General features: G+C 41.7%; 1 protein-coding gene across 1 annotated transcript; it reads right to left on the bottom strand.

Annotated features, from left to right (window-relative positions):
• Nucleotides 1-4141: 4141 nt before the first annotated feature.
• On the bottom strand, nt 4142-19732 carry N4BP1 (NEDD4 binding protein 1). Its single transcript, XM_009090611.4, has 7 exons — nt 18853-19732; nt 14641-16388; nt 10183-10313; nt 9672-9768; nt 8311-8418; nt 6689-6796; nt 4142-4663 (listed from the first exon to the last, which is right to left on the bottom strand). The coding sequence occupies exons 1-7, from the start codon at nt 19093-19095 to the stop codon at nt 4333-4335; spliced, it is 2766 nt and encodes a 921-aa protein (XP_009088859.1). The 5' UTR covers nt 19096-19732; the 3' UTR covers nt 4142-4332.
• Between the last annotated feature and the right edge of the window lie 261 nt (nt 19733-19993).

Below are 19993 nucleotides of genomic sequence, written 5' to 3' on the forward strand. Positions count from 1 at the left end.
TCTTTTAATTCAAGTCCCTCTGCTGTGAAGATCTCCCACACAAAGTATTTATAATCCTCAGTGTACCTCCTCCTTCTCCTCACAGAAAATATTCCCAGACATCCACACTCTGCCTTTTAGATATGCCCCATTTCCCTGTCTGCAAACCCCTCGCTGAGCTGGGTGCGTTTGGGTTCAGGTTGCAGGGATGCTCCTCACAGAAGGGAGGAGGAATCCCCCAGCCAGCGCCTGCAGCGCGGCCCAGGGCTGTGAACTCCGGGTCACTGCCCCGGCCTCTGGCTCCTGCTCTGCCCCTCGCAGTGCTCGGCAGCCAGCTCTGCCCTCACCAAGCCGTCTCGATTTTTAATGCAGTACTTCAGAATCTCGGGATTTATCTTTCTTTCTTTCTTTTTTAGGTTTGTTTTTTTTTTTTTTTTTTTTTTTTTTAATTTAAGACTATAATTTCTCATGCGCCGATATCTTCAACTCCCGGCAATCAGAATTGTTCAAACAGCAGACTTCTGGCCGCACTTCTGAATTCAAGGAACTCGTCTCAAAGGTAAATATATTACCACCAATTTCCTGTGCCTATCAAACATAAACCAGCAGCAAACCAGAGCACGTCCCTGAGCCGAGAGGCGAACGGAGCCGACCCGCAGCAGGGAGGACACCGATAAAGCCCCGGGATGCCAAATCCCGGTCCCGGCGCTGCCCTCAGGGGGGCCCGGCTCTCCCCGGGCGGGGCGGGCGAGGCGCGGGGCGGCGGCGCCACCTCCCGTCCCCTCCTGTCCCCTCCCGTCCCCGCGGGGACACCCGGCCGGACACCGCACAGCCCCAACAGCTGGAGCGCCCGCCTTGGATTCACCTTCTTACTGAGAAGGGCGTGTGCTTCTGTATAAAACACGAGCAAGCCAGCCTTCTATTTTTGATGAATAGACTCTTAATATTTTGCTCAGCAAAGCTTTATCTTAAAGTTATCAATACTAAGATTCAATACTTTGAATGTTGCATGTTCATTCAACAGCCAGGGAGAAAAATTATACTTGACTTTGAATTTGAATCACAGTGAAAAATGATAATAAAATAAACCTCAATTGATATATTTCAGAATTCTGATGTCTTTGGACTGTTGTTTCTGTTTAATTAAAAATATGTAATATTTTATTTCTCTTATGTACACTTAAAATATCATTCCTGAAACAGTTAAAAATACTCAAGTGGAAACTGAAAAGGGGACCCAGTGCATTCAAACCCAGTTTCTTCTTCAAAAAAATGATTTCTTTGAATTAGCCATTTAAAATTATAATGCAATCTGACAGAACTTAGTGAGCCACAAGGCAGACAGCAAAAACTTGGGATTGTCATATGCACCTCAGCAGAGCCTGAACAGTGCAATGGAACAACATTCTAAACATAAATACATACAATACACAGGTAAAAAAGGTACAAATCTAAAATCCATCTGTTTTTTAAAAGTCATTATCTACACCATCTACTTGAGCACTGCAGTATTTCCACTCTATGCACAGAGTTACATCCCAACACATACAAAACTGGTAGATTTATGTACAAAATTGAGCACAAACAGAAGCAGTTAGGAAGGCTAGGAATAGTCTGAACACCATGAGTTACACTGTTGTAAGGCACTTGGGTTTCCATTCTGTGACAAAAAAAGAGAAACTCACATCAGAGAAACACCTGCTTATATAACCAGACTCCAAATACCAGACAGCAGATCAGGTCTTGGAATCTGCAAAGTCATTATTATTCTAAACTGTACTTGTGAAAATAACAGGTCTGAATTATAGCAGAGCTACTCCTTTCCAATAAAACAGAGCCATCCAGAACATAAACCAGCCCCAGATCTAAAATTAGCATTTCATGCAGCTACACAAAATTCTAGCAGGAAAGGCATTCATATCAAACATAGCCTGCAAGCTTGCAAAACAGCAGGAAACACTGCCAGTGTTAGAAAGACACTGTGAGTCACTGTTTGTCATGGAACTTTCACAGGCACTCTCTCTCCGGTTCAGAAACGCTCTTCCAAAACACGAGCTACCCCAATAAGGCACTGAGACAGGAAGGAAAACAGCAGCACTAGCACCGACTACTGGGACTCATCTGAACTTTGCTTGTTGACAACTGCAATGAAATTGTTTACTTTACATGCTCTTAAGTCGTAAGAGAAAACACTCCTTTTAACAGTAAGCTGTTGTATTTGTCACAGAAATCCTGCACTTGGCCCCACTACAGGAATCAATCTCAGGACTTTACCCCTTTAAAGGGAGGGAGAGGGAAATGCCGGGTCACTCACACGCAAGGGAAAGTCCCTGGTATTTTCCACTCCAAACACTGCTTCTAGCTGAGTTTTTGCAGCAACCAAGGTTGAATAGCACGAGGCGTGCTTCAGAAACAGAGAAAGGAGAAAGAGTACCAATCTCTTTGCCCTCGTGACAGGCCTTGAGGCTTGAAGCTGAGTGGGGGGATTTAGGTTAGATCAGGAGAAAGCTCTTCACCCAGAGGGTGCTTGGGCACTGAACAGCCTCCCCAGGGAAGCGGGCACAGCCCCAAGCCTGACAGAACTCCAGAAGTATTTGGACAATGCTCTCAGGCTTGGGATGGGAATGTTGAAGTGTGGGGGGCCAGGAGTTGAACTGGATGATCCTTGTGGGTCCCTTCCAACTCCATGAAGCAATTCTCTATGAAATAAAGATTACAATATATTTATATCCCCACACTAGCACCTATAAAGTGAAAGCAACATATGCAATCAGGGATATACCTAATGAAAAGAAGACAAGTTCTTCAAGGAGCATGTTCACACATGTACACAGGCCCCCCAGGCAGTGTGAGGGAGCTGGTGATTATTCTCTTACTATTTATTAAAATTACACCAACTAGAGTCAGTGAAACAGGCTTTAAGAACCTGCCTAAGTTTTTATGGGGTTAGAACTCAGAGATTACATAACACTTCACAGGTAAGAACTAGTTCTTGGCAAACATGTACTGGTCAGAGGGACTCTGCTCACCTAAATAGCAAATCTCCCACTCACTTATATAAAATAAAGAAAAATTTAGATTTGTCTGTTAGGGTGCAGAAACATTAAAAGCCTCTCTTCATCATCACCTGTATTTTTGAGAAGCTGTAACTACTGCTCCTAAAACCTTTTGTTCTTGCTGCAATTCTCTTTCAGGTTGCACATGTTCAGGGAAGAGCAAGACTGCCTTCTGTTTCTGACTTCACAAAACATGAAAGGGCCATGCAAAAAGTCTTTCAAAGCAGTCTTTCAAAGCCCCCAATTCCTCAAGTATATTTCAGCTCTTTTGCATATAAACAAAGGTGATATAAACAAACTGGAGAGAAAGCCACTAATGCTTTAGGGTAAGGCTCAGTACATCAGAAGTTGAATGTAGGCTCTGGAGCCCAAGTTTTCTTTACAGTCTAATTTGATTTTACTCATGTGAACACTTGGCACCAGAGACTGGTTAAAAAGGAGTAACAGATTTAAGTATGTACAGAGATACAGACAATCTTAACTTTGCTCTGCTCTAGAAAGTGGTCCTATTGGTCAGCCTTCACAAATTATCTTCCTTTTTGCTCCTTACTTTTTGGGATAGATCCCAGAACAGATCTAAAGGAGGGAGCTGACTACAGCTGTAGCTCTGCACAAAAAAGCCATTTCTGTACAGACAGTGGCTCATTCTGTTAACATCACACCATTCACACTTTGGACAAGGCATCAGTGCAATTGTTAAAGATATTAAAACTATCCTGAAAGAATACTGATAGTCAAGAAAATTTCCAATTTAAAAACAAGTGTAGATTTCAGATCTTTTAACGAATTCAAAACACCTTCTCCCGATGAGATCTGTGAATTTACACTTTCTCTTCCAACTACCCCGCACAGCACTCCCAGCCTGAAGAAGCAAATGGATTTTCTTGGATTTTCATGCCCTTCCGGGCCCGGGCCGCCACCTGCTGGCAGCTGCTGCCACACATGAGTCTCCAGCTGAGGAATTCTGCCTTCCAGGAAAGGGGTTCTGTAAAAAGCGCTAACGCACTGCTCAAAAGGGAGTACTGCCACTGCTTAAACAAGCAATTCAAGTGAAGCAGAAGACTTGGTTTGGTTTTGTTTTTTCATAGAAAATATTACTAAAAATCTGTAGTAGCAGCAGTTTTTAATTTACCAAAACCTGGCATCTATTAGCAACAGAACATACACAAAAATATCTTTTTTTATACAAATAAAATTAGGTTTTTAATATTCACAAAATAACATAAAAGAGTGACATTTTTCTTCACATTGATAATTGTTAGTCAGAGCAGTTGTGATATCAAAGCTGTGTAAGCATTCAGTCAAGCACCATGGCAGACAGTGCATTAAGATCTCTCATGAATGGATGATTAGATAGTATTTGATCAATCTTCTGCCTTTGATCATAGTCAGGAAAAATTTTGATCAGGGCTTCTCTTAGCTGGGCTGTTTCTGAGGGAGATCTCTGTGGTGGAATTGCTGGACAAGGCTCTGTGTTTTCTTCCCGTGGAAGCAATGGGGGTGAACGATCATCGTGCCCTCTGCCTCCAGGCTGTCGACTGCTACTGCTCACTTTGGGGAGGAAAAAGGGTGTCTCAGGAGAATATTGTCCACTGTTCTGTAAAGCCTTGTGTGTTGACCAGGAATCTCTATGGAACAAAATAAAAATTTAATTAAGCTAAAGGACATGCTACCTGTAGTTCTCTCTGTACTCGAGAGAGAAAAGACAAATGTGTGTAATGTAAACATCCCTGCTACTCAGCCAGTTACTGACTGGAATCAAATGACAAGCATTCTTTCAAAGTGAAACAAAACAGGAGGTTTAACAGTTCTCAATAGGAATCTGGCACAGCTTACATTCATGTCACCCAGGAATAGCCTCAGTATGCTGCGAGTCCCTTACTTGGCAGATTACAGATTGAAGGTATAGATAAAAAGATACATTGAATACGTGTACACTGACTTGGAGCATGTGAAAATGCTGACAGACCAGTTCCAAGACTGCTTTATGAAACTATTCCTTATGTACTTTTGCTCTGGACTGAGCTGTGCTCATATTTAGATCAGGGCCTTGTTTTCTTTGTATGGTATCCTTAACAGGGCAATGAAGTTTTTTAGTAGTCTCAGGATTTGAATACTCTTAATTATTGCAATTTAATTTCAGACTTTAAAAAGTTTTTCTACTCTACGCATTGCTAGCACTACAAAATATAAAGGTCAGTCTACTTCAGATTCCAGCAGACACCAGAGAAATGTGAAGTGGAACTCATGTTACAGTCTAGTTTCCCACCACCAAGTGAAACAGTACCTAAGTTACAGAGCTCTATTTTAAAAGCATTTGGGTTATGACACCTCCAGTAACTCAGTGTGGAAAGGTTTTCTAATTGCTGAAGATTATGCCAGTTTCTGATCTTGTTCCTGGTGCCATTTATGCTTTCTGCACCATTTCAATCATGTAGAAAAGTCACAGGGAAGGAACAAAATTAACTCTTTGCACCAGCAGCTTTTCACTGTTCTCTGTTCCTCCGTCCCCAGCCCAAGCCCAAAACAAACACCCAAGCCTAGCTCCAGTTCCAAACTTACAGATAAGAAACCAAGCTTTTCTGTGGTCTTCTCAAGAGACTCTCTCCATTTCTACAATCATCACGCCTACCTCAGAACACTCTGTTTTCATTTTATTTCTCTCAGACACAGGCAAGTAAAATGCAGTGTTCCAAATAACATCTCAAAGGTTTTGTACAAGAGCTTGAATACTCAGCATTTCCTTCTGGAGTTCTAGCACCTGCTTTTTTAATGTCAACACACATTTTCAAATCAGCTTGTAATCTATGGTATAAAAATGTTCTACCTTCCTCAAATGTTTACAATAGATGAGATTCATGCTTATTCTTTGTATTAATCCTTAAGAAGAGCTTGCCTTTTCTACTGACAATTTTAAAGTTACCTTACTTGTTTTTAAAAGCCCTCACAATACTCCTCAGAATTCTTAGCATTTCTAATTCCTAAACTGGTGAAAGAGCAGACTATTATTTTCCTGTGCAAAAGAGCAAACTAATCCTCAAATCTTGGCAGTTCATGCAAAGCAAATTCATAATTTGAATATGTGCACACTTAAAAAGTACACTAATCTAAAACAATTTATGTTCATTAACCTTTATAATTATTACTCAAATACCAACAGATTTAATAACAATGCCTCAAAAATTGTTTTGACAACAGTAAAGTACCCTCAGCCAGGAGGTGAAGTGTCTCCCCATGACAAAAACCCTGAGTGTTTGTAGCACCTATTGTCCCACTATGAAGAAGTGACCAACCAAGATGTCTGGATAACATCAGAGTAATTAACAACACCCACCCACATCTCTGGCACCTCTGGGTGCTGTTAACACACCCGTGCATGAAAGCCACCACAGTCAAGTCTCAGAAGAAGCTGTTGTCATACTTATCTCAGTTCTCAAGAGATCTCAGAAAGAGGCAAATGTCACCAGCAGTTTCTGAATGAACTGAAGTAACAGGAAAAATGTGTTTTGGTTTTTTTGTTTTTGTTAAACTCCTACATGCTACACTGCTCCTGGTTAACTTTACTGAGCTTTACAGGTGTGTGAGTGAAGCAGAACAGTTTATTTCAAATGTGAAATAATTGTGTCAAACAAAAGTGAAAACAGTGTTTGTACCTAGAACAGCCTTCACTTCGAAGGAAGTCATCTAATCTGGGTCCATTTCTTCCCAAAGGATCATCAGGAACCATAAATATGTCACCAGCAAAAGTGTACTGGAGCAACCTGCAAGAGAGTTCTTTTAAATAACAAGGTATTTCACCCTTGTTGTCCTTCACCTTTGAAGCACAGGATGAATTTCCTTAGAGTAGACACCACATCAGGACTCCCTGAAGACTAATTAGTAACCCCAACTAAGACACAACCAGCATTCCCTGTCAAAGGAATTCCATGGGAGCTGTGAACTCTCCTTATTACACTGCAGAACATAGCTTTCCCCCTTTTTTCTTTAGCAACTGTTTTATGACAGAAAATTTACAAGAAGACCATGGTGGAATTTTCTAGGAGATCAGAGATTTTTTGGTTGCTCTAACTCCTTTTCCTTGCAAGGATCTTCAGTCATGTAGCTGAAATGCCTGTGTTAGCAGAAAGCCATACAACTAGCAAATATAGCATTAAATGCTTACAGTTAAGACACAAAACTTTTTTTCTGGAATCACTTTGGGACAGGTAGAAATCTGCATTAAAAAAAAAAAAACCCAAAAAAACCCAGTTCAAGTGAAATTTGTCTGCAAGGAGAAGATTTGGTACAGTGGAATTTCCCCAGAAGTAAAACTAATAGCAGATGTTAACATAAGCTCTTAAAAACCACAGACTCAAGATGCCACACCAAGTATTCTTGCTAAAGTTCTGTGGAAGAACTGAACCAGACTTGGGTAGAATTCACTCAAGAAATGATGTAAATGCCTACATGATTAGCCAGCATCAACTCCATGGTCTCACAGCTATATTGTAAGAATCTAGGGCAAGTTTTTAGTTCCTTATTTCATTAGAGCTATACTAATGACCCCAGCCACTGTAACAGATGTACCCTCAGAAAATGTCAGGGACACTGAGGGATTAGTGGGAAATTTTACTAACAGAAGATCACACCTCAGCAGTAAAATAACCTGATTTAACTGAAACTGGAAAAAAAAAATCCCAAACACCCAAACCCAACAAACAAGTAGAAACAAGCAGAAACAAAGTCCACAAGATGAAGCAGGGATATTTGATAACTAAGTGAACTCATCTGAACCCAAAGAACAACAAGAACAGGGAAATAGCTATATGGATATGCTACAAATGTTCATTTTGTTTAGCTGTGACAATCTGTCCCACTTGAGTAAAGAGTGATTGATTCTGAATAATTAAAAGTGACATTACATCCTCATCAGCTACCATGTCTCCCTGAAAATAAATGAGCTTTTAGACAAGAGAGGCTGTGAAAGTGGACTGCTCAAACAAGATCCAACACTGACCTTCAGAAGTGGCACACATGCTGTTACACCAAGCTCCTGCTTATAAGGGCAATTAACACTCATACATGACAGAATATATGAATAACAAGGATATTAGACTACTCAACACATGACTGTAAGGCCATGAATCATCACAGTGAATCACAGAGTACTTTATTTGGATCTACCAGAATTGCATGACAGATTAATTAAAGATAGCAAAATCCCACATGTAGGTAGAATGCCTACAACTGCAAGGACAGACATCCTTTTAAGACTTCAGAGAAATTCAATAATTACCTTTTTTGAATAATTTCTCTCCAGGCAAATGATTCTGTCACAAATTCTCTGAAGTTATCATTTGTCACAATAACACCTCCAGTTTTAGCAGCAAGGTGTAACAAAAATCTGTAAAATTAATTTCAAAGATCACTAAGATAGTTTGTTTTGCTGAAAACAATCCAAAGACTTAGAAAACTAAACATTTCATCATCCCAAAGCAATCTATTTGCATGAAAACAAGCACCTTGATTACCAGGAAATGACTGTTTTTACCTTCCTTAAACTTACTTGTATTTGGTAGCATGCACTTATTTAGTGCAGCAGAGTCTTCATGGGATGTTTTCTTCCCCATTAAAAAACCCAAACAAACAAACCCACACAAGCAAAAGTCCCCAAACCCCATGATCTAAATATTTGCACAGGTAAATGGCACGCTGCTTTATGCAGCACAGTATTTATTACACAATCCAACACAAACTCATTGCCATCCACTTTTTTGCTTAGTATTAATGTTTGTGTTCTGCAAGTCAGTGTTCTGCATGTTAGCTGTCTGCTCTGTCAACACTTCGTATAAACCTTCTGTTAAACAATGACAAAACAACTACCGATTTATTAAGAAAAAAATGTTTGCTTTCTTTTATAATGTCTCTGAAAATACATTTTTTTGCCATTGGAATCAATTTTAGCCACAAGATAATGGATGGTGTCCTTTTAAAGAAAAGTGCAGGCTTTTAACAGAAGTGCAAAAATGTTATTATAACACTTATTTCCACAGTAATCTCAACTGCACTGCCAGAGCATTTCTTATGAAAGGCTGGGTATATATAAAACATTAATGAAGTACCAGGAAACTCCCACAGACTCCTAAAGCCTACTGTGACAAATGATACCCACATTTTAAAGTTGATCTTTGGTGGTCAAATTAACTTGGAGGTTCACTGGCTTCTGCATTGTAACAAATACACTGCTCCAAGCACTCAGCAAGGTCTGTGTGCCAACATGGCACTAGGAAAGAAATGGAGCTAAATACTATCTGATCAGCAGCTGATTTATGCCCCAAGAATTAAGGGTAGTTCAGGGATAGAATGATGACCAGGAAAGCATAAAAACATTACTGGAGGATTAATTTCCTCAGACAGCCTTTTTTTTTTTTAATTGCCATGAAAATTTGTAGTACTCCATGACTTTCTGAATACATAATAGCGTTTCCTACAACACTGAAATAATGTAATAGATGTAAAACCCAGTCTTAAGCTGGATACATAGCTCTGTCTAGAAAGGTTGCAGAACTAGCTAACAGAACTGCTCAGGAAAGATTGAGCTTTTACAACCATTAGTCAGATATTTAAAAAGACTTTAAAACTACATATATTCTGTACCTGTCATCATGAGCAGCAATTCTTGCTCCTAAAACCATCCTTGCAGGGGTTAAAGACAATATTCCAACATCCTCGAGCTGTGTTAAGAAATTCTGCTCTGTTAAAACATGATTTGACAGTTAGTCTGAGATAAAATAAGAGAAGAAAATTAGAGAATGAGAGAAGATGGGCTATTTTTGTACCAATTAAGCTAGAGAAATGTCATTGTTAGGTGAAGAATTGCTCATATAAAGATGGAGAAAAGGAGATCAAAACTAGGAATTAAAGAGCAAACAAAAACCAACCCAAAAAGGCCTCCACTGATGGCACACCTGCTAGCCTAAAGAGCAGCACAGGGTCTCACACTGTGTATGGAAACCCAATTACTCATGCTGAGCAGCCAGACTTCTCCTGCTGCTTCTCCTGCTCAACATTTGATGAATCATTCCTTCTCCATGTAGTCTTCACAGAAGTCCCAAAGAAAAAGTTACAGTCTGGTTTAATTAAGGAAACATTAGGAAATGTCCCTCACCTGTAATGGAAGGGTCACGTCTTGTTCTCCACTGTGGAACAAACACAGTAATATTTCTGTGGCCACGTTTCCAAAAGTACTCAACAGCTATTGCAATTCCTCGACAGGAGAAGAATTTCCTCAGACCGTGACTGAGGGTGAAACAAAAAGAAGGGAGATTAAATTCACTAGGGTTTTACTACCAGGAAAGCAAAGAAAATGGAACAAAACCTTGCAAAGTGAAGATGAAAGTCCCACATAGAGCCTCAGGAAAAGAAAAGGCAGATGGGTGTTAAAGATAAGCAACTTTCTAAATGGAAAGAGCTCTTCAGCAGAAGAGAACAGATACATCACTTTGCAACTTCATAGCTCAGTCTCCTTTCAGTTTCCTGGGCACAACAACAATGGAGTAATCAGAAGCAGGTTTAGCTTTAAAAAAGAGGCCCATAGTGATGGTTTGTGAACTCTATTGAGTATAGATTAAAACTATATTAATCCAATATTGTAGCAGTTCTAAATACAGTTCTACTACAGAATAGAACACCTTCGGTTCAACTGATTACCAAGGATTACATCTGAACAGCTCTCTGATAACTATTAGAGCCTCCTCTCTCTTCATTTCAACAGTCTGAACAATTGTTTTTAAGCAAAATAATGAAATTTCTTTGGAGAAATATTTTCAAAACATTGTATTTTGGCATTAATCTTTTTTCTCAATTTAAGAATATAGGATATTGATTATCTGTTTTTACAACTCCCTTAAGTGACTTTCCAGAAAAACCAGCAACTGCCTAAAACGAGGGGACACAAAGATTTGAATTGATGACCTTGTGAGGCCCTTCCCAAATGGAATTATCCCAATGACCCTATTTGCCTGTTTAACACATGGCACATTTAACTGTCTAACCAGATTCCAGCATTCCATAGAGGCTATGCTTAGACAAAACAAAGATATGATTCCCTAGAAAAGACATACTGATTGAACACTGATGGCATGAACAGCCAAAGCATTTCTTGCAAAATAGTGTATAATCTATGTTTTGAATTAGATGTCAAATCACTACAAAGTACTTTTAACAGTAAGTGAGCAAGTGGTATTCCTTTTTTAAACAGTCTTCCAAATAATAGGAAGTGCTTGTTAATAGTAAGCCCTGTTAGTTTTGAACAGAATCCTATCTTTAAGCCCTAGTTTAACCTACCAAGAAATCTTCTCAACATAATAGTCTTTAAAGGATTTCCATGGAAATATTTTACAGTGAAACAGCCTTTAGTAGCATTCATTTATTCTTTTCCAGTTTTGTAAATTCTGTAAAAAATATGCTTATCAAAATGTAAATCTATTAAGGTTCTCTGAATTTGGAGACGAATTCTTTATGTAGAAAGGCAGAAAAATGAATAAGCCATATCTGAAATAAATAAGGCAAAAAAATCTGACAAACTCCTCTAATTTCCAGATGAAAAAAAAATACTATGCCACACTTGCCCTTAATAAAATTAAGCATTCTTGGTGTCAAGAACAGTCAAAAATGAAAGGCAATTTTCATAGAAGAGTTACTCTTTGTATACTTTCTGGGAGATAAGCTTTAAATGCAGTCATCATGCCAATAATTTAAGTTAGGCATCCTATTCATTAAATTGGAAAACTCTGTTAAATATTTTCAATGAATTAATGGTTCTCAACTGGACTTCAAGAAATACAGAGGTCTCAATATTCATGTCAAAATTTATGCTTTCTCTGCTTGTTCATCCTCCTGTTTTAGAGCTCCAAGCTGGCTGAACTACAGTATATTGTTTTTTAAGTGTTTTGAAGCTTAGAAAACCAGCTCCCTATTTGTCCTGAGTGATCACAAAATTCTGCTCTGCTACAACCTAAAAAAGCATGTAAATAGAAGCAACTTTATCAAATAATATGTAGAATTAATGTAAGCTATAATATGAAAAAATATGTCACTGCTAAACAAAATTAAATTGGAAGTGTTTTAACTGAGTTAGATAAACACCTGAAGGGACAGCAAATCACCACAGCAAGATGGTCTTTACAAGATATCCATCTCAAAGACTGCATCTGCTCTCCAAATACCATTGCAAATACTGGTGTTGCCTCTCCCAGTTCTATAAAATCCTGTGAAGACCCTACAAAGGTATTTCCTAAATTAAACAAAAGATGATCACAAGCAGCACAAAGCAGCAAAGGGCAGATTGCCTTATGGGTCATGTAACATTTTCCTTTTGGTTTGTAACTGAAGTAAATACTGTCACAAGTGAGTGGTTTGGCTGCTTAAAGAAACACTGTCAAAAGTATTGCCAAAGGCAGGGGTTTATATGAATTTGTGAAAATATGGCTTCACAGAGTTTGAAGGCAACATTCACTCTTGTGAACTTTTGAAGAGTAAGTTCATTATTTACTGCACAGGTTAAGGCATACAAAGATCAAATTAGAATCAGCTTGCACTGATTTACACAGAAGCCAGGAATGCAGAAGGGGGTGAGGGTGCAAAGCATATGGATGCCAAGATAAGGGTGCAAAAGGGTTCGCAGCACTTAATCATTGTGTACTTTATCACTGACAAAGTAATTCCATAGGGCTCACTACAGTTGTAATAATGACTCAATGGTAGATTTGAGGCAGGACCATTCATGCCATGATCAGTTCACACACACACAGGTACACAATGTGAACACCTAATTCCCTGTGCCTAAAGGAACTCATCAACAAATTCCACTCAGTGTCAGTGAAATGCTCACAGCAAGTCCCTTTGCATTTCCCAACATGCAAGGGTCACACCTCAGGAAACATGGAGAGATGTGTGGGAGCTTTGACAACAGTACAGTCCTCTGAGTATGACAAAGGTGAGGATTTGTGAGCTCTGAGCAGTGTCCCACTCCAGGGAGGTGCTGGCAGAGCTGCTGAGCCCCAGGAGAGCTTAAAGGGCCTCACTCAGGACAGCTGGCTACAGGGCCACAGGATGACTGACTTTGGCCAGCAGGAAGTGTCCCCCTGGCCACAAGCCAACCCAGTAACTCCTGGGCTTTCCCAAAGAGTAGGAACAATGGTGCCCCCTCCACTTGGGCTATGATTCAGGTAAATAGTTTACCAAGGCTTCAAAGGATAATTGTTTACCCTTTGTTTCCCACGTTGCTTGGGCACCTGATGTTTCTGACTGGATGCACCACCACAAGTACATATTATTTACAAACTATTCTAGGAAGATATAATTCCATTCAATTATTCTTTCATTCTGACTTTCTTCCACATTTTAATAAAATTTAAATGATCCAAAAACTGGATATTGCAGTCTGTCCTCAAAAAGCCTGTTTTCAGCATACAAAACCAATTAAAAGAATTTAATTAATTAATTTTAATTAATTAAAAAAAATATACTTGTTATCAGCTAGGGTAAAATTCTGGGCATTCTCTCATTCCACAGGCACGCTGAGACAATGTGATAACAGATTGAGGAGATGCACGTGTCAAAAGAAAATATTCTACAGCTTTTGCAGCTTTCTAGACATGAGGCAAGCACTGATTCAGGAACCCAGACAGCATTAGTCTAAGCATGTGGGTGATGTATTAATACCCACACTTCCATCAAAAGAAGGGGCCAAAAGAGTCCTGAGCCAGCATTGGCATGGAAGCAGTTCTCGAGGTATTGAGAAGTAGAATTGAATTCAAAGCAATTTTGCAAACAGTTCTTCACTTTATGAAATGCAGGAAATGAATGAGGCTTTTTTTAGCCAGAGGGAAGCTGCAGAATACCTACATGATCAAAGCAAGAGGCCCCCAAGCATTGATTATTTAGTAGGACATTTGAATATCTCAATGGTTCTGCTGTTTTAAGGCAGCTCTGTCCTTTACATCTCATAACCAGTTTTCATTTGTTTGGGTAGGAGACACCCTATCAGATGTTATATAACCTTTTTGGGGACTCTATGTCAACAGCACCCAGCTACTATGCCCTACTCCAATGTGGGTGTATGCAGCCAATCCACTGGGGTGCATGAAAGAAATATTGGCACTTTTGTGATGCACATTCACAGCTGGTAAATATACATATAAACATTTGCAAAAAATAATAGGATCCAAGCAATGCAATGCTGTTGGAGGAGAAATATGTCACCATTAAATGAGAACCTTCACTTTAAAACTGCAAGATGTTAAGAGCACAAAAAAAATCCTCAAATCCAAACCATTTAAGTTGACAATAATTTAGCCTGGCAAAGCAATTTAAACTTCATGCATAACACTGATTGCAACAAAGCAAAGCTTGCCCTGAGATTACTTCTGACTGAAGTGTTACATTGAGCTGAACACTGGTGATTCAAATCAGGTTACTCTGAAATGGCACAACTGTGTACATGCACACCAAAAACCCACCTAGCAAAACCTTTACACATGCCACTGCAACCTCTTAGCCCCCATTTCATCTGAAAGTTCATTGAACTGTTGATAAAAGGATAGCTGAAAAGAACAATACTTACGAAATTGCAACATTGCTTCCATCAATAATTATATGTTTTAAATAAGGTTTTCCAGGTTCATTTATCAACTCCAGTTTGTATGGCTTCTTCAGAGAGTCCAAAAATCTTTGAACTCCAGTAACTGAATGATCTGGATGTGGTCCTGTTGTGCCTCTGTCTGGATTTGAAGGGTGTTTTTGTGAAGACAGTAACCAGTCTGGGACAGGATTGTCACAATGTGAGGTTTGGGAAAGGCGCTGGTGGAGAGGCCTCACTTGGGAAGAGCTGCAGTGTCCCAGCTGCTCCTCAGAACCAGGGTGGCTGTTCTGTACAGTTGAGTGCCCTGCAGATTTTTGCTGAAATGCAGTTTTACTCTTACTTGAGATATACTGCACATCTGAGCTCCCTCTGGCTACAAAGCCCACACCTTTTAGAGCTCCGGCGTGCTCGGTGCTGGAAGCAACCCCGCCATCAGTTTCCATCGAGTTGTGATTCTTACCAGGGCCATAAACATCTCTCTGTTTATAGCACAGAACTGAATTTTTGCTGGGAGGGGAAGAAGATTTGCATACCAATCTATGCATTTTATCTTCTGCACCAACTTGTGTGTCTGGAGCACCTCTTACTTGGGGATATTCATTTTTTGTCTCCTTTGAAGTATGACTGGATTTAAGTGGACTTTTATTCCCAGAAATGCCTTTGTCTTCTAGCTTTTGTGAATTATTTACATTATTTCCTAAAGGAAGACTGACAGTTGTAGGCTTTTGAGACGACTGTTCATGCTCTTTTTTAAACTTCAAATTTTCCTTTTCAATTTCTTCTAGCAATATTAATGGTTCCACAGATTGTCCTAGGATACCGATAACCTTTTCTACAATATTTTGGGAATATCCCATTGTTCTGAAAAAGTTCACAAGAATCTTATATTCCATTTCCTCAGTGAGAGTATCACCTTCTTTAAGGCAGTAAGTAGGACCATCTGATTCTGTGCAGCTATCCAAAACCAGATCAATAACTGCATCAGGGTCTGAAGGATTCTTGTGTAAAGCAGATTTCACTTGTCGATCATTTTCCAAAGAGAAATGCTTTTTAGGGAGCCTTTCCTCCTCATCAGAGGACCTTCTTTTACATGACTGCCTCTCTTTAAAGGCCACTGCCTCTAACAGAGGGTCCTTTATGGGAACAAACCTTGTTTCAGAAGCATCAGAAAATACAGTGTCCATTTGCTTTGTAAGCTCAGTTACAGGTGTGCCAGCATTGCTTCTTGCTTCCTCCCCACCTGCCCTTCCTTCTCTGTTTGCAGCAATGACTTTGGAAGTGCTTTTCTGTCCAAGTTGCTGAGGGCTTTCAGAGCCTGTGAGATCTATGATATCAATCTTCCCTTCAGAAACAGCAGTTTTGGTGAGAGCTAGGAGCTCTCTTTTTAGTGCACTAGGCAAAATCAGTAAATCCATTGTATACTTATCTGCATGTGCTTCCACAAATTGTCTGAACTGCTTTTTAATCTCTGATTCATTGTCATTTAATAAACTTTCATTATTCTCAAAAAGCTTCACAAACTGCTGCACATGACTTTGAGCCATAACAACAGCTTCTGCACCCCCCTTAATACTGAGCAATCCCATTTCCAGCACTGTTACATCAGCACAGGTATCCTGAATAAGACTGTTGAGAAACAGGCTCTGTGCACCAACAAAGATGCAGTGCATGTCCTTTGGGTAGTACTCCTTTTCTTCTAGCTCAGGTTCACACACTCCCTTGATGTACTCCTAAGAGGAGAAAGAGAGCAGAGTGAATAGCTGTGAAAACCTAATATATCCAGTTGGTTTTTACTAGGTCAGTAATGCACAGAAACATTAGAAAACAAAGCAAAGTTAGCATAAGTCATGCCAGAAAGTAAACACTACCAGTAAACAGGACAATAGAAATAAAACACCAATATCTAAAATTATTTTTATAAAAGAGCCTTCTATGGGATCTTTTTATTCTCCTGTTTATACCTGATAGTAATAAGTAACTTAATTTGTAGATCAAACAGTTTAAAAGACTGTCAGAAGAGATTAATTTTCCTATCCCTATTCTTTGGTCAAAAAGAACTCTTCATGAACAAATGCCTTTCACTAAAGTTCTACCCAGTCCATAAACCTGAACTTCTAAAAAGTTTCAAAGTACATTTCCTAAGGCTTATCACGCCAGCCCTCCTATATTTTTGTTACTGACTGAGAAAACTCCAGGCTCCAGATACTTCTGTGTTCCTGAAGTTCAAGATTTTCAAACACAAAAAAACAACCAAACAACTCACCCCCACCTCAAAAAAAAAAAAAAAAACCCACCCAGAACCCCAACCCTATGCTATTTCTGCCACCTGTAAGCTAGTACAGGTAAATTGGTAAATTCACTGTACTACTTTGTTTTAAATGCATCAAGAGTTCAAAACTCTGTCAATACAGTATACTATTTATTCTTTTAGATAGCATTATTTTTCCCAAACTGCCTCCTTCTGTACTTAAAATTCTTTAATATAGTGAAACCAGCTTCTAAGCTGCAGTCATTCTATTTGCAGAATCCCAAGTATACCACGTATATTTACTCTCAAACATTAATTTTTTTAAATGGAGCTGAGAACCAACACAAGGTAATGAATAATGTAACCCATTTCCTATCACCTCGAGTTACATCATCACGGCTATCAAGGCAGGCTGCCTCAGGAGCATATCAGCACAAAGTGCTTCCGCAGCAAAACCCACAGGGTTACTCACCACGTCTTACTCATCACATGACTGCTTACAGAGCAACATGATAACATAACTGGTGAAAAGGCTACTCTACATCTAGGAACTTTTGTTTTTAACTAAGTAGCAAAGAATAATGTATACATTACCGTGACTGCTCAATTATAACACAAATTGCGAACACCAAACCTTTCAAGGGAAGCCAAGCAATTGTACTTTCTATGCAATAATTTCTCCAGTGTCTGAAAACTGCTCTACCTATAAGAGCAATCAAGGTTCTCATACCCTTTAAAGTATTAAGAGTAGAAAACATTTTTTAATCTTGTTAGGAAAAGCAGCAATTAGAAAACGGAAATCTTGTGCTATTTACTTCTTTAATTTCCTGGAAAAAAGGGAAGTTGTGCTGCAGATGCCTGGAGAAGAACAGCTACCTGTAACAGTTACTGGATTCTCTGAGCCCAGGAAAATTTGTTTAGTGTAAATTTCAGAGTCAAATAATTCAACCCCTATATAGTCATAGTATTTTCCTTACAGCTCATTGTAAGGAAGCGCATTACACGTTGAGGAACACGTGCATGACACAGGTAAGGAATCAAGTTTTTGTCTGAAATCAGCCACAAAACACATGCTCCGGATGGATCCCTACGAACATCCGAGCGTCGTTAAACAAACAGACCGACCAAGGCCCACACATCGAGATTTTGGGTTGGAAAGGGACCTTCAGCCTATCTACTGCTCACACCAAAATTCTCATCACATGATTCGACAGCTGTACTTGCCAGGCTCATTATGAGTAATATCAATTTCAGCATCACGGCTGAGAAACTCCCCCCAAAGGTTAGTTGTGCAAGACATTTAACACGCCTGAAAACACTCCACAGCAACTGCTGCCCCCTCTGAGACACAACCTGCACAGGCAGTTCTCGCAACTCATCAGAGCTGGGTTGAAAAGAAAACTATCTGCTCCAGGCTGGTGAAGCTGTTCAGGTCTGACAACTTTTACACGAAGGAAATACCAGCTGCGTTAAGCTTTAGTGAGAGCTTTGCCAACGAGCCGCTAAATGCCACAGAATAAGCGAAGACTGTAAGGCAAAATATGGCAACGCCCAAACAACTCTGAGGAATTTCTTGACTCCGGGAGGAAGAATGAAAGCGAAACATTTTAATCTCGCTTTAAAACAAAACTCGGCCCATCCCCAGAGGTGCTACCCCTCACCTGGGGGCCGGACTATTTCATAACGCGGTGCCCGTGAACTTCGTACTTCCCAGCTGAGTTGTTTCGCTTTATTCCCTGCGCTTATGTCAACACGGCGGGAGACTCCCTGGCACCGGGCACACACCCACCTGCCAAAGCAGCGCCGTTTCTGTTTCCTCCTGGGGCACTCGGCTTTTCCCCACCCTTTCTTCCTCCAACCCGCGGTCCCGGCCGTGCCGCTCCGGGGGGCCCCTCCGCACGCCAGCCCCGCCGGCCGCGGCCCCAGCGCCCCGCCCGGCCCCGTACCTTGGCGCTGCTCACGGCCTTCGTGCAGCCCGCCAGCTGCACCCAGATCCTGGCGCTGGCGTTGGGCGGCTGCAGCGCGGGCCGCCAGTCCCCCTGCGCCCCCAGCACGGCCAGCCGCACCTCGAACAAGCCTTCGATGCGGTCCCGGCTGCGCTCCAGGAGGCGGCTCTTCTCGGCGGGGACGGTGAACTCATCCACCCTGGGCTCCGGCTCGGAGCCGTGCGGTGTCCGGCGGGCAGCCATCAGCGCGGGGCGCGCAATCCCATCGCACCGGGAACAGCGACACCGGGAAACGCCGCACCGACCGCTCGCGTCATCAGCCCGCGACGGCGCCGGGCAGCGCCCGCCCGCCGCCGCCCCGCCATGGTTAGCACCGGCGGCCTAGCCCCGCCCCGCCTAGCCCCGCCCCCGGTCGGGCTCGCCCCGCCTCCTGTCGCGGGCGGGGCCAGACCGCCCCCTGAGGGCCGCGGGGCGGGGCCACGGCGGTCGAGCGGTACCCGCCCCGGCCGGGCGGGGCCGTCCGGGGGTACACGGTGCAGCACAGCCGTTCTCGGCAACTGTTCCAGTTCGCAGCCACTGCACAGGAAAGAAATTCTCCTCATATTCAGGTGGAACTTCCTATGCATTAGTTTCACCACCGAGCAGAGCCTGGTCCATTTTCCTGGCACCCCTCTTTAGATATTTATACACATTAATGAGGTCCCCTCTCAGTCGTCTCTTCCCGAGGCTGAACAGGCCGAACTCCCTGAGCCCTTCCTCGTAAGAGAGCTGCTCCAGTCCCTTGACCAGCTTTGTCACCCTCCGCAGGACTCGCTCCAGGAACTGCATTGCCTTCAACCTCCATTCTCCACCAGCTCCCCGCCCCTGCTGCTGCGGAGTCCGGAACTGCCCAGAGGCCTCCCCATCCCGCCTCCCGGGCTCCCCGCTCCGCCTCCCGGCCCTGCCTCCCGGCCCTGCCTCCCGGGCTCCCCGCCCCGCCTCCCGGTCGTTCCCCGCCCCTCGGCTCCTCTCATCCCTGTCTGCGTGTCCCGGGAGAATTCGAGCGTTCCCCCCAGCCCTTATCGACCTTATCGCCTTTATCGCCCGGCACAGCCCCACGGAGGAGCCGCTCCCCGCCCCGTGGCCACAGCCAGAGGTTCCC

This window comes from Serinus canaria, chromosome 11 (genome assembly GCF_022539315.1).
Source record: "Serinus canaria isolate serCan28SL12 chromosome 11, serCan2020, whole genome shotgun sequence".
NCBI classification, from domain to species: Eukaryota; Metazoa; Chordata; class Aves; order Passeriformes; family Fringillidae; genus Serinus; species Serinus canaria.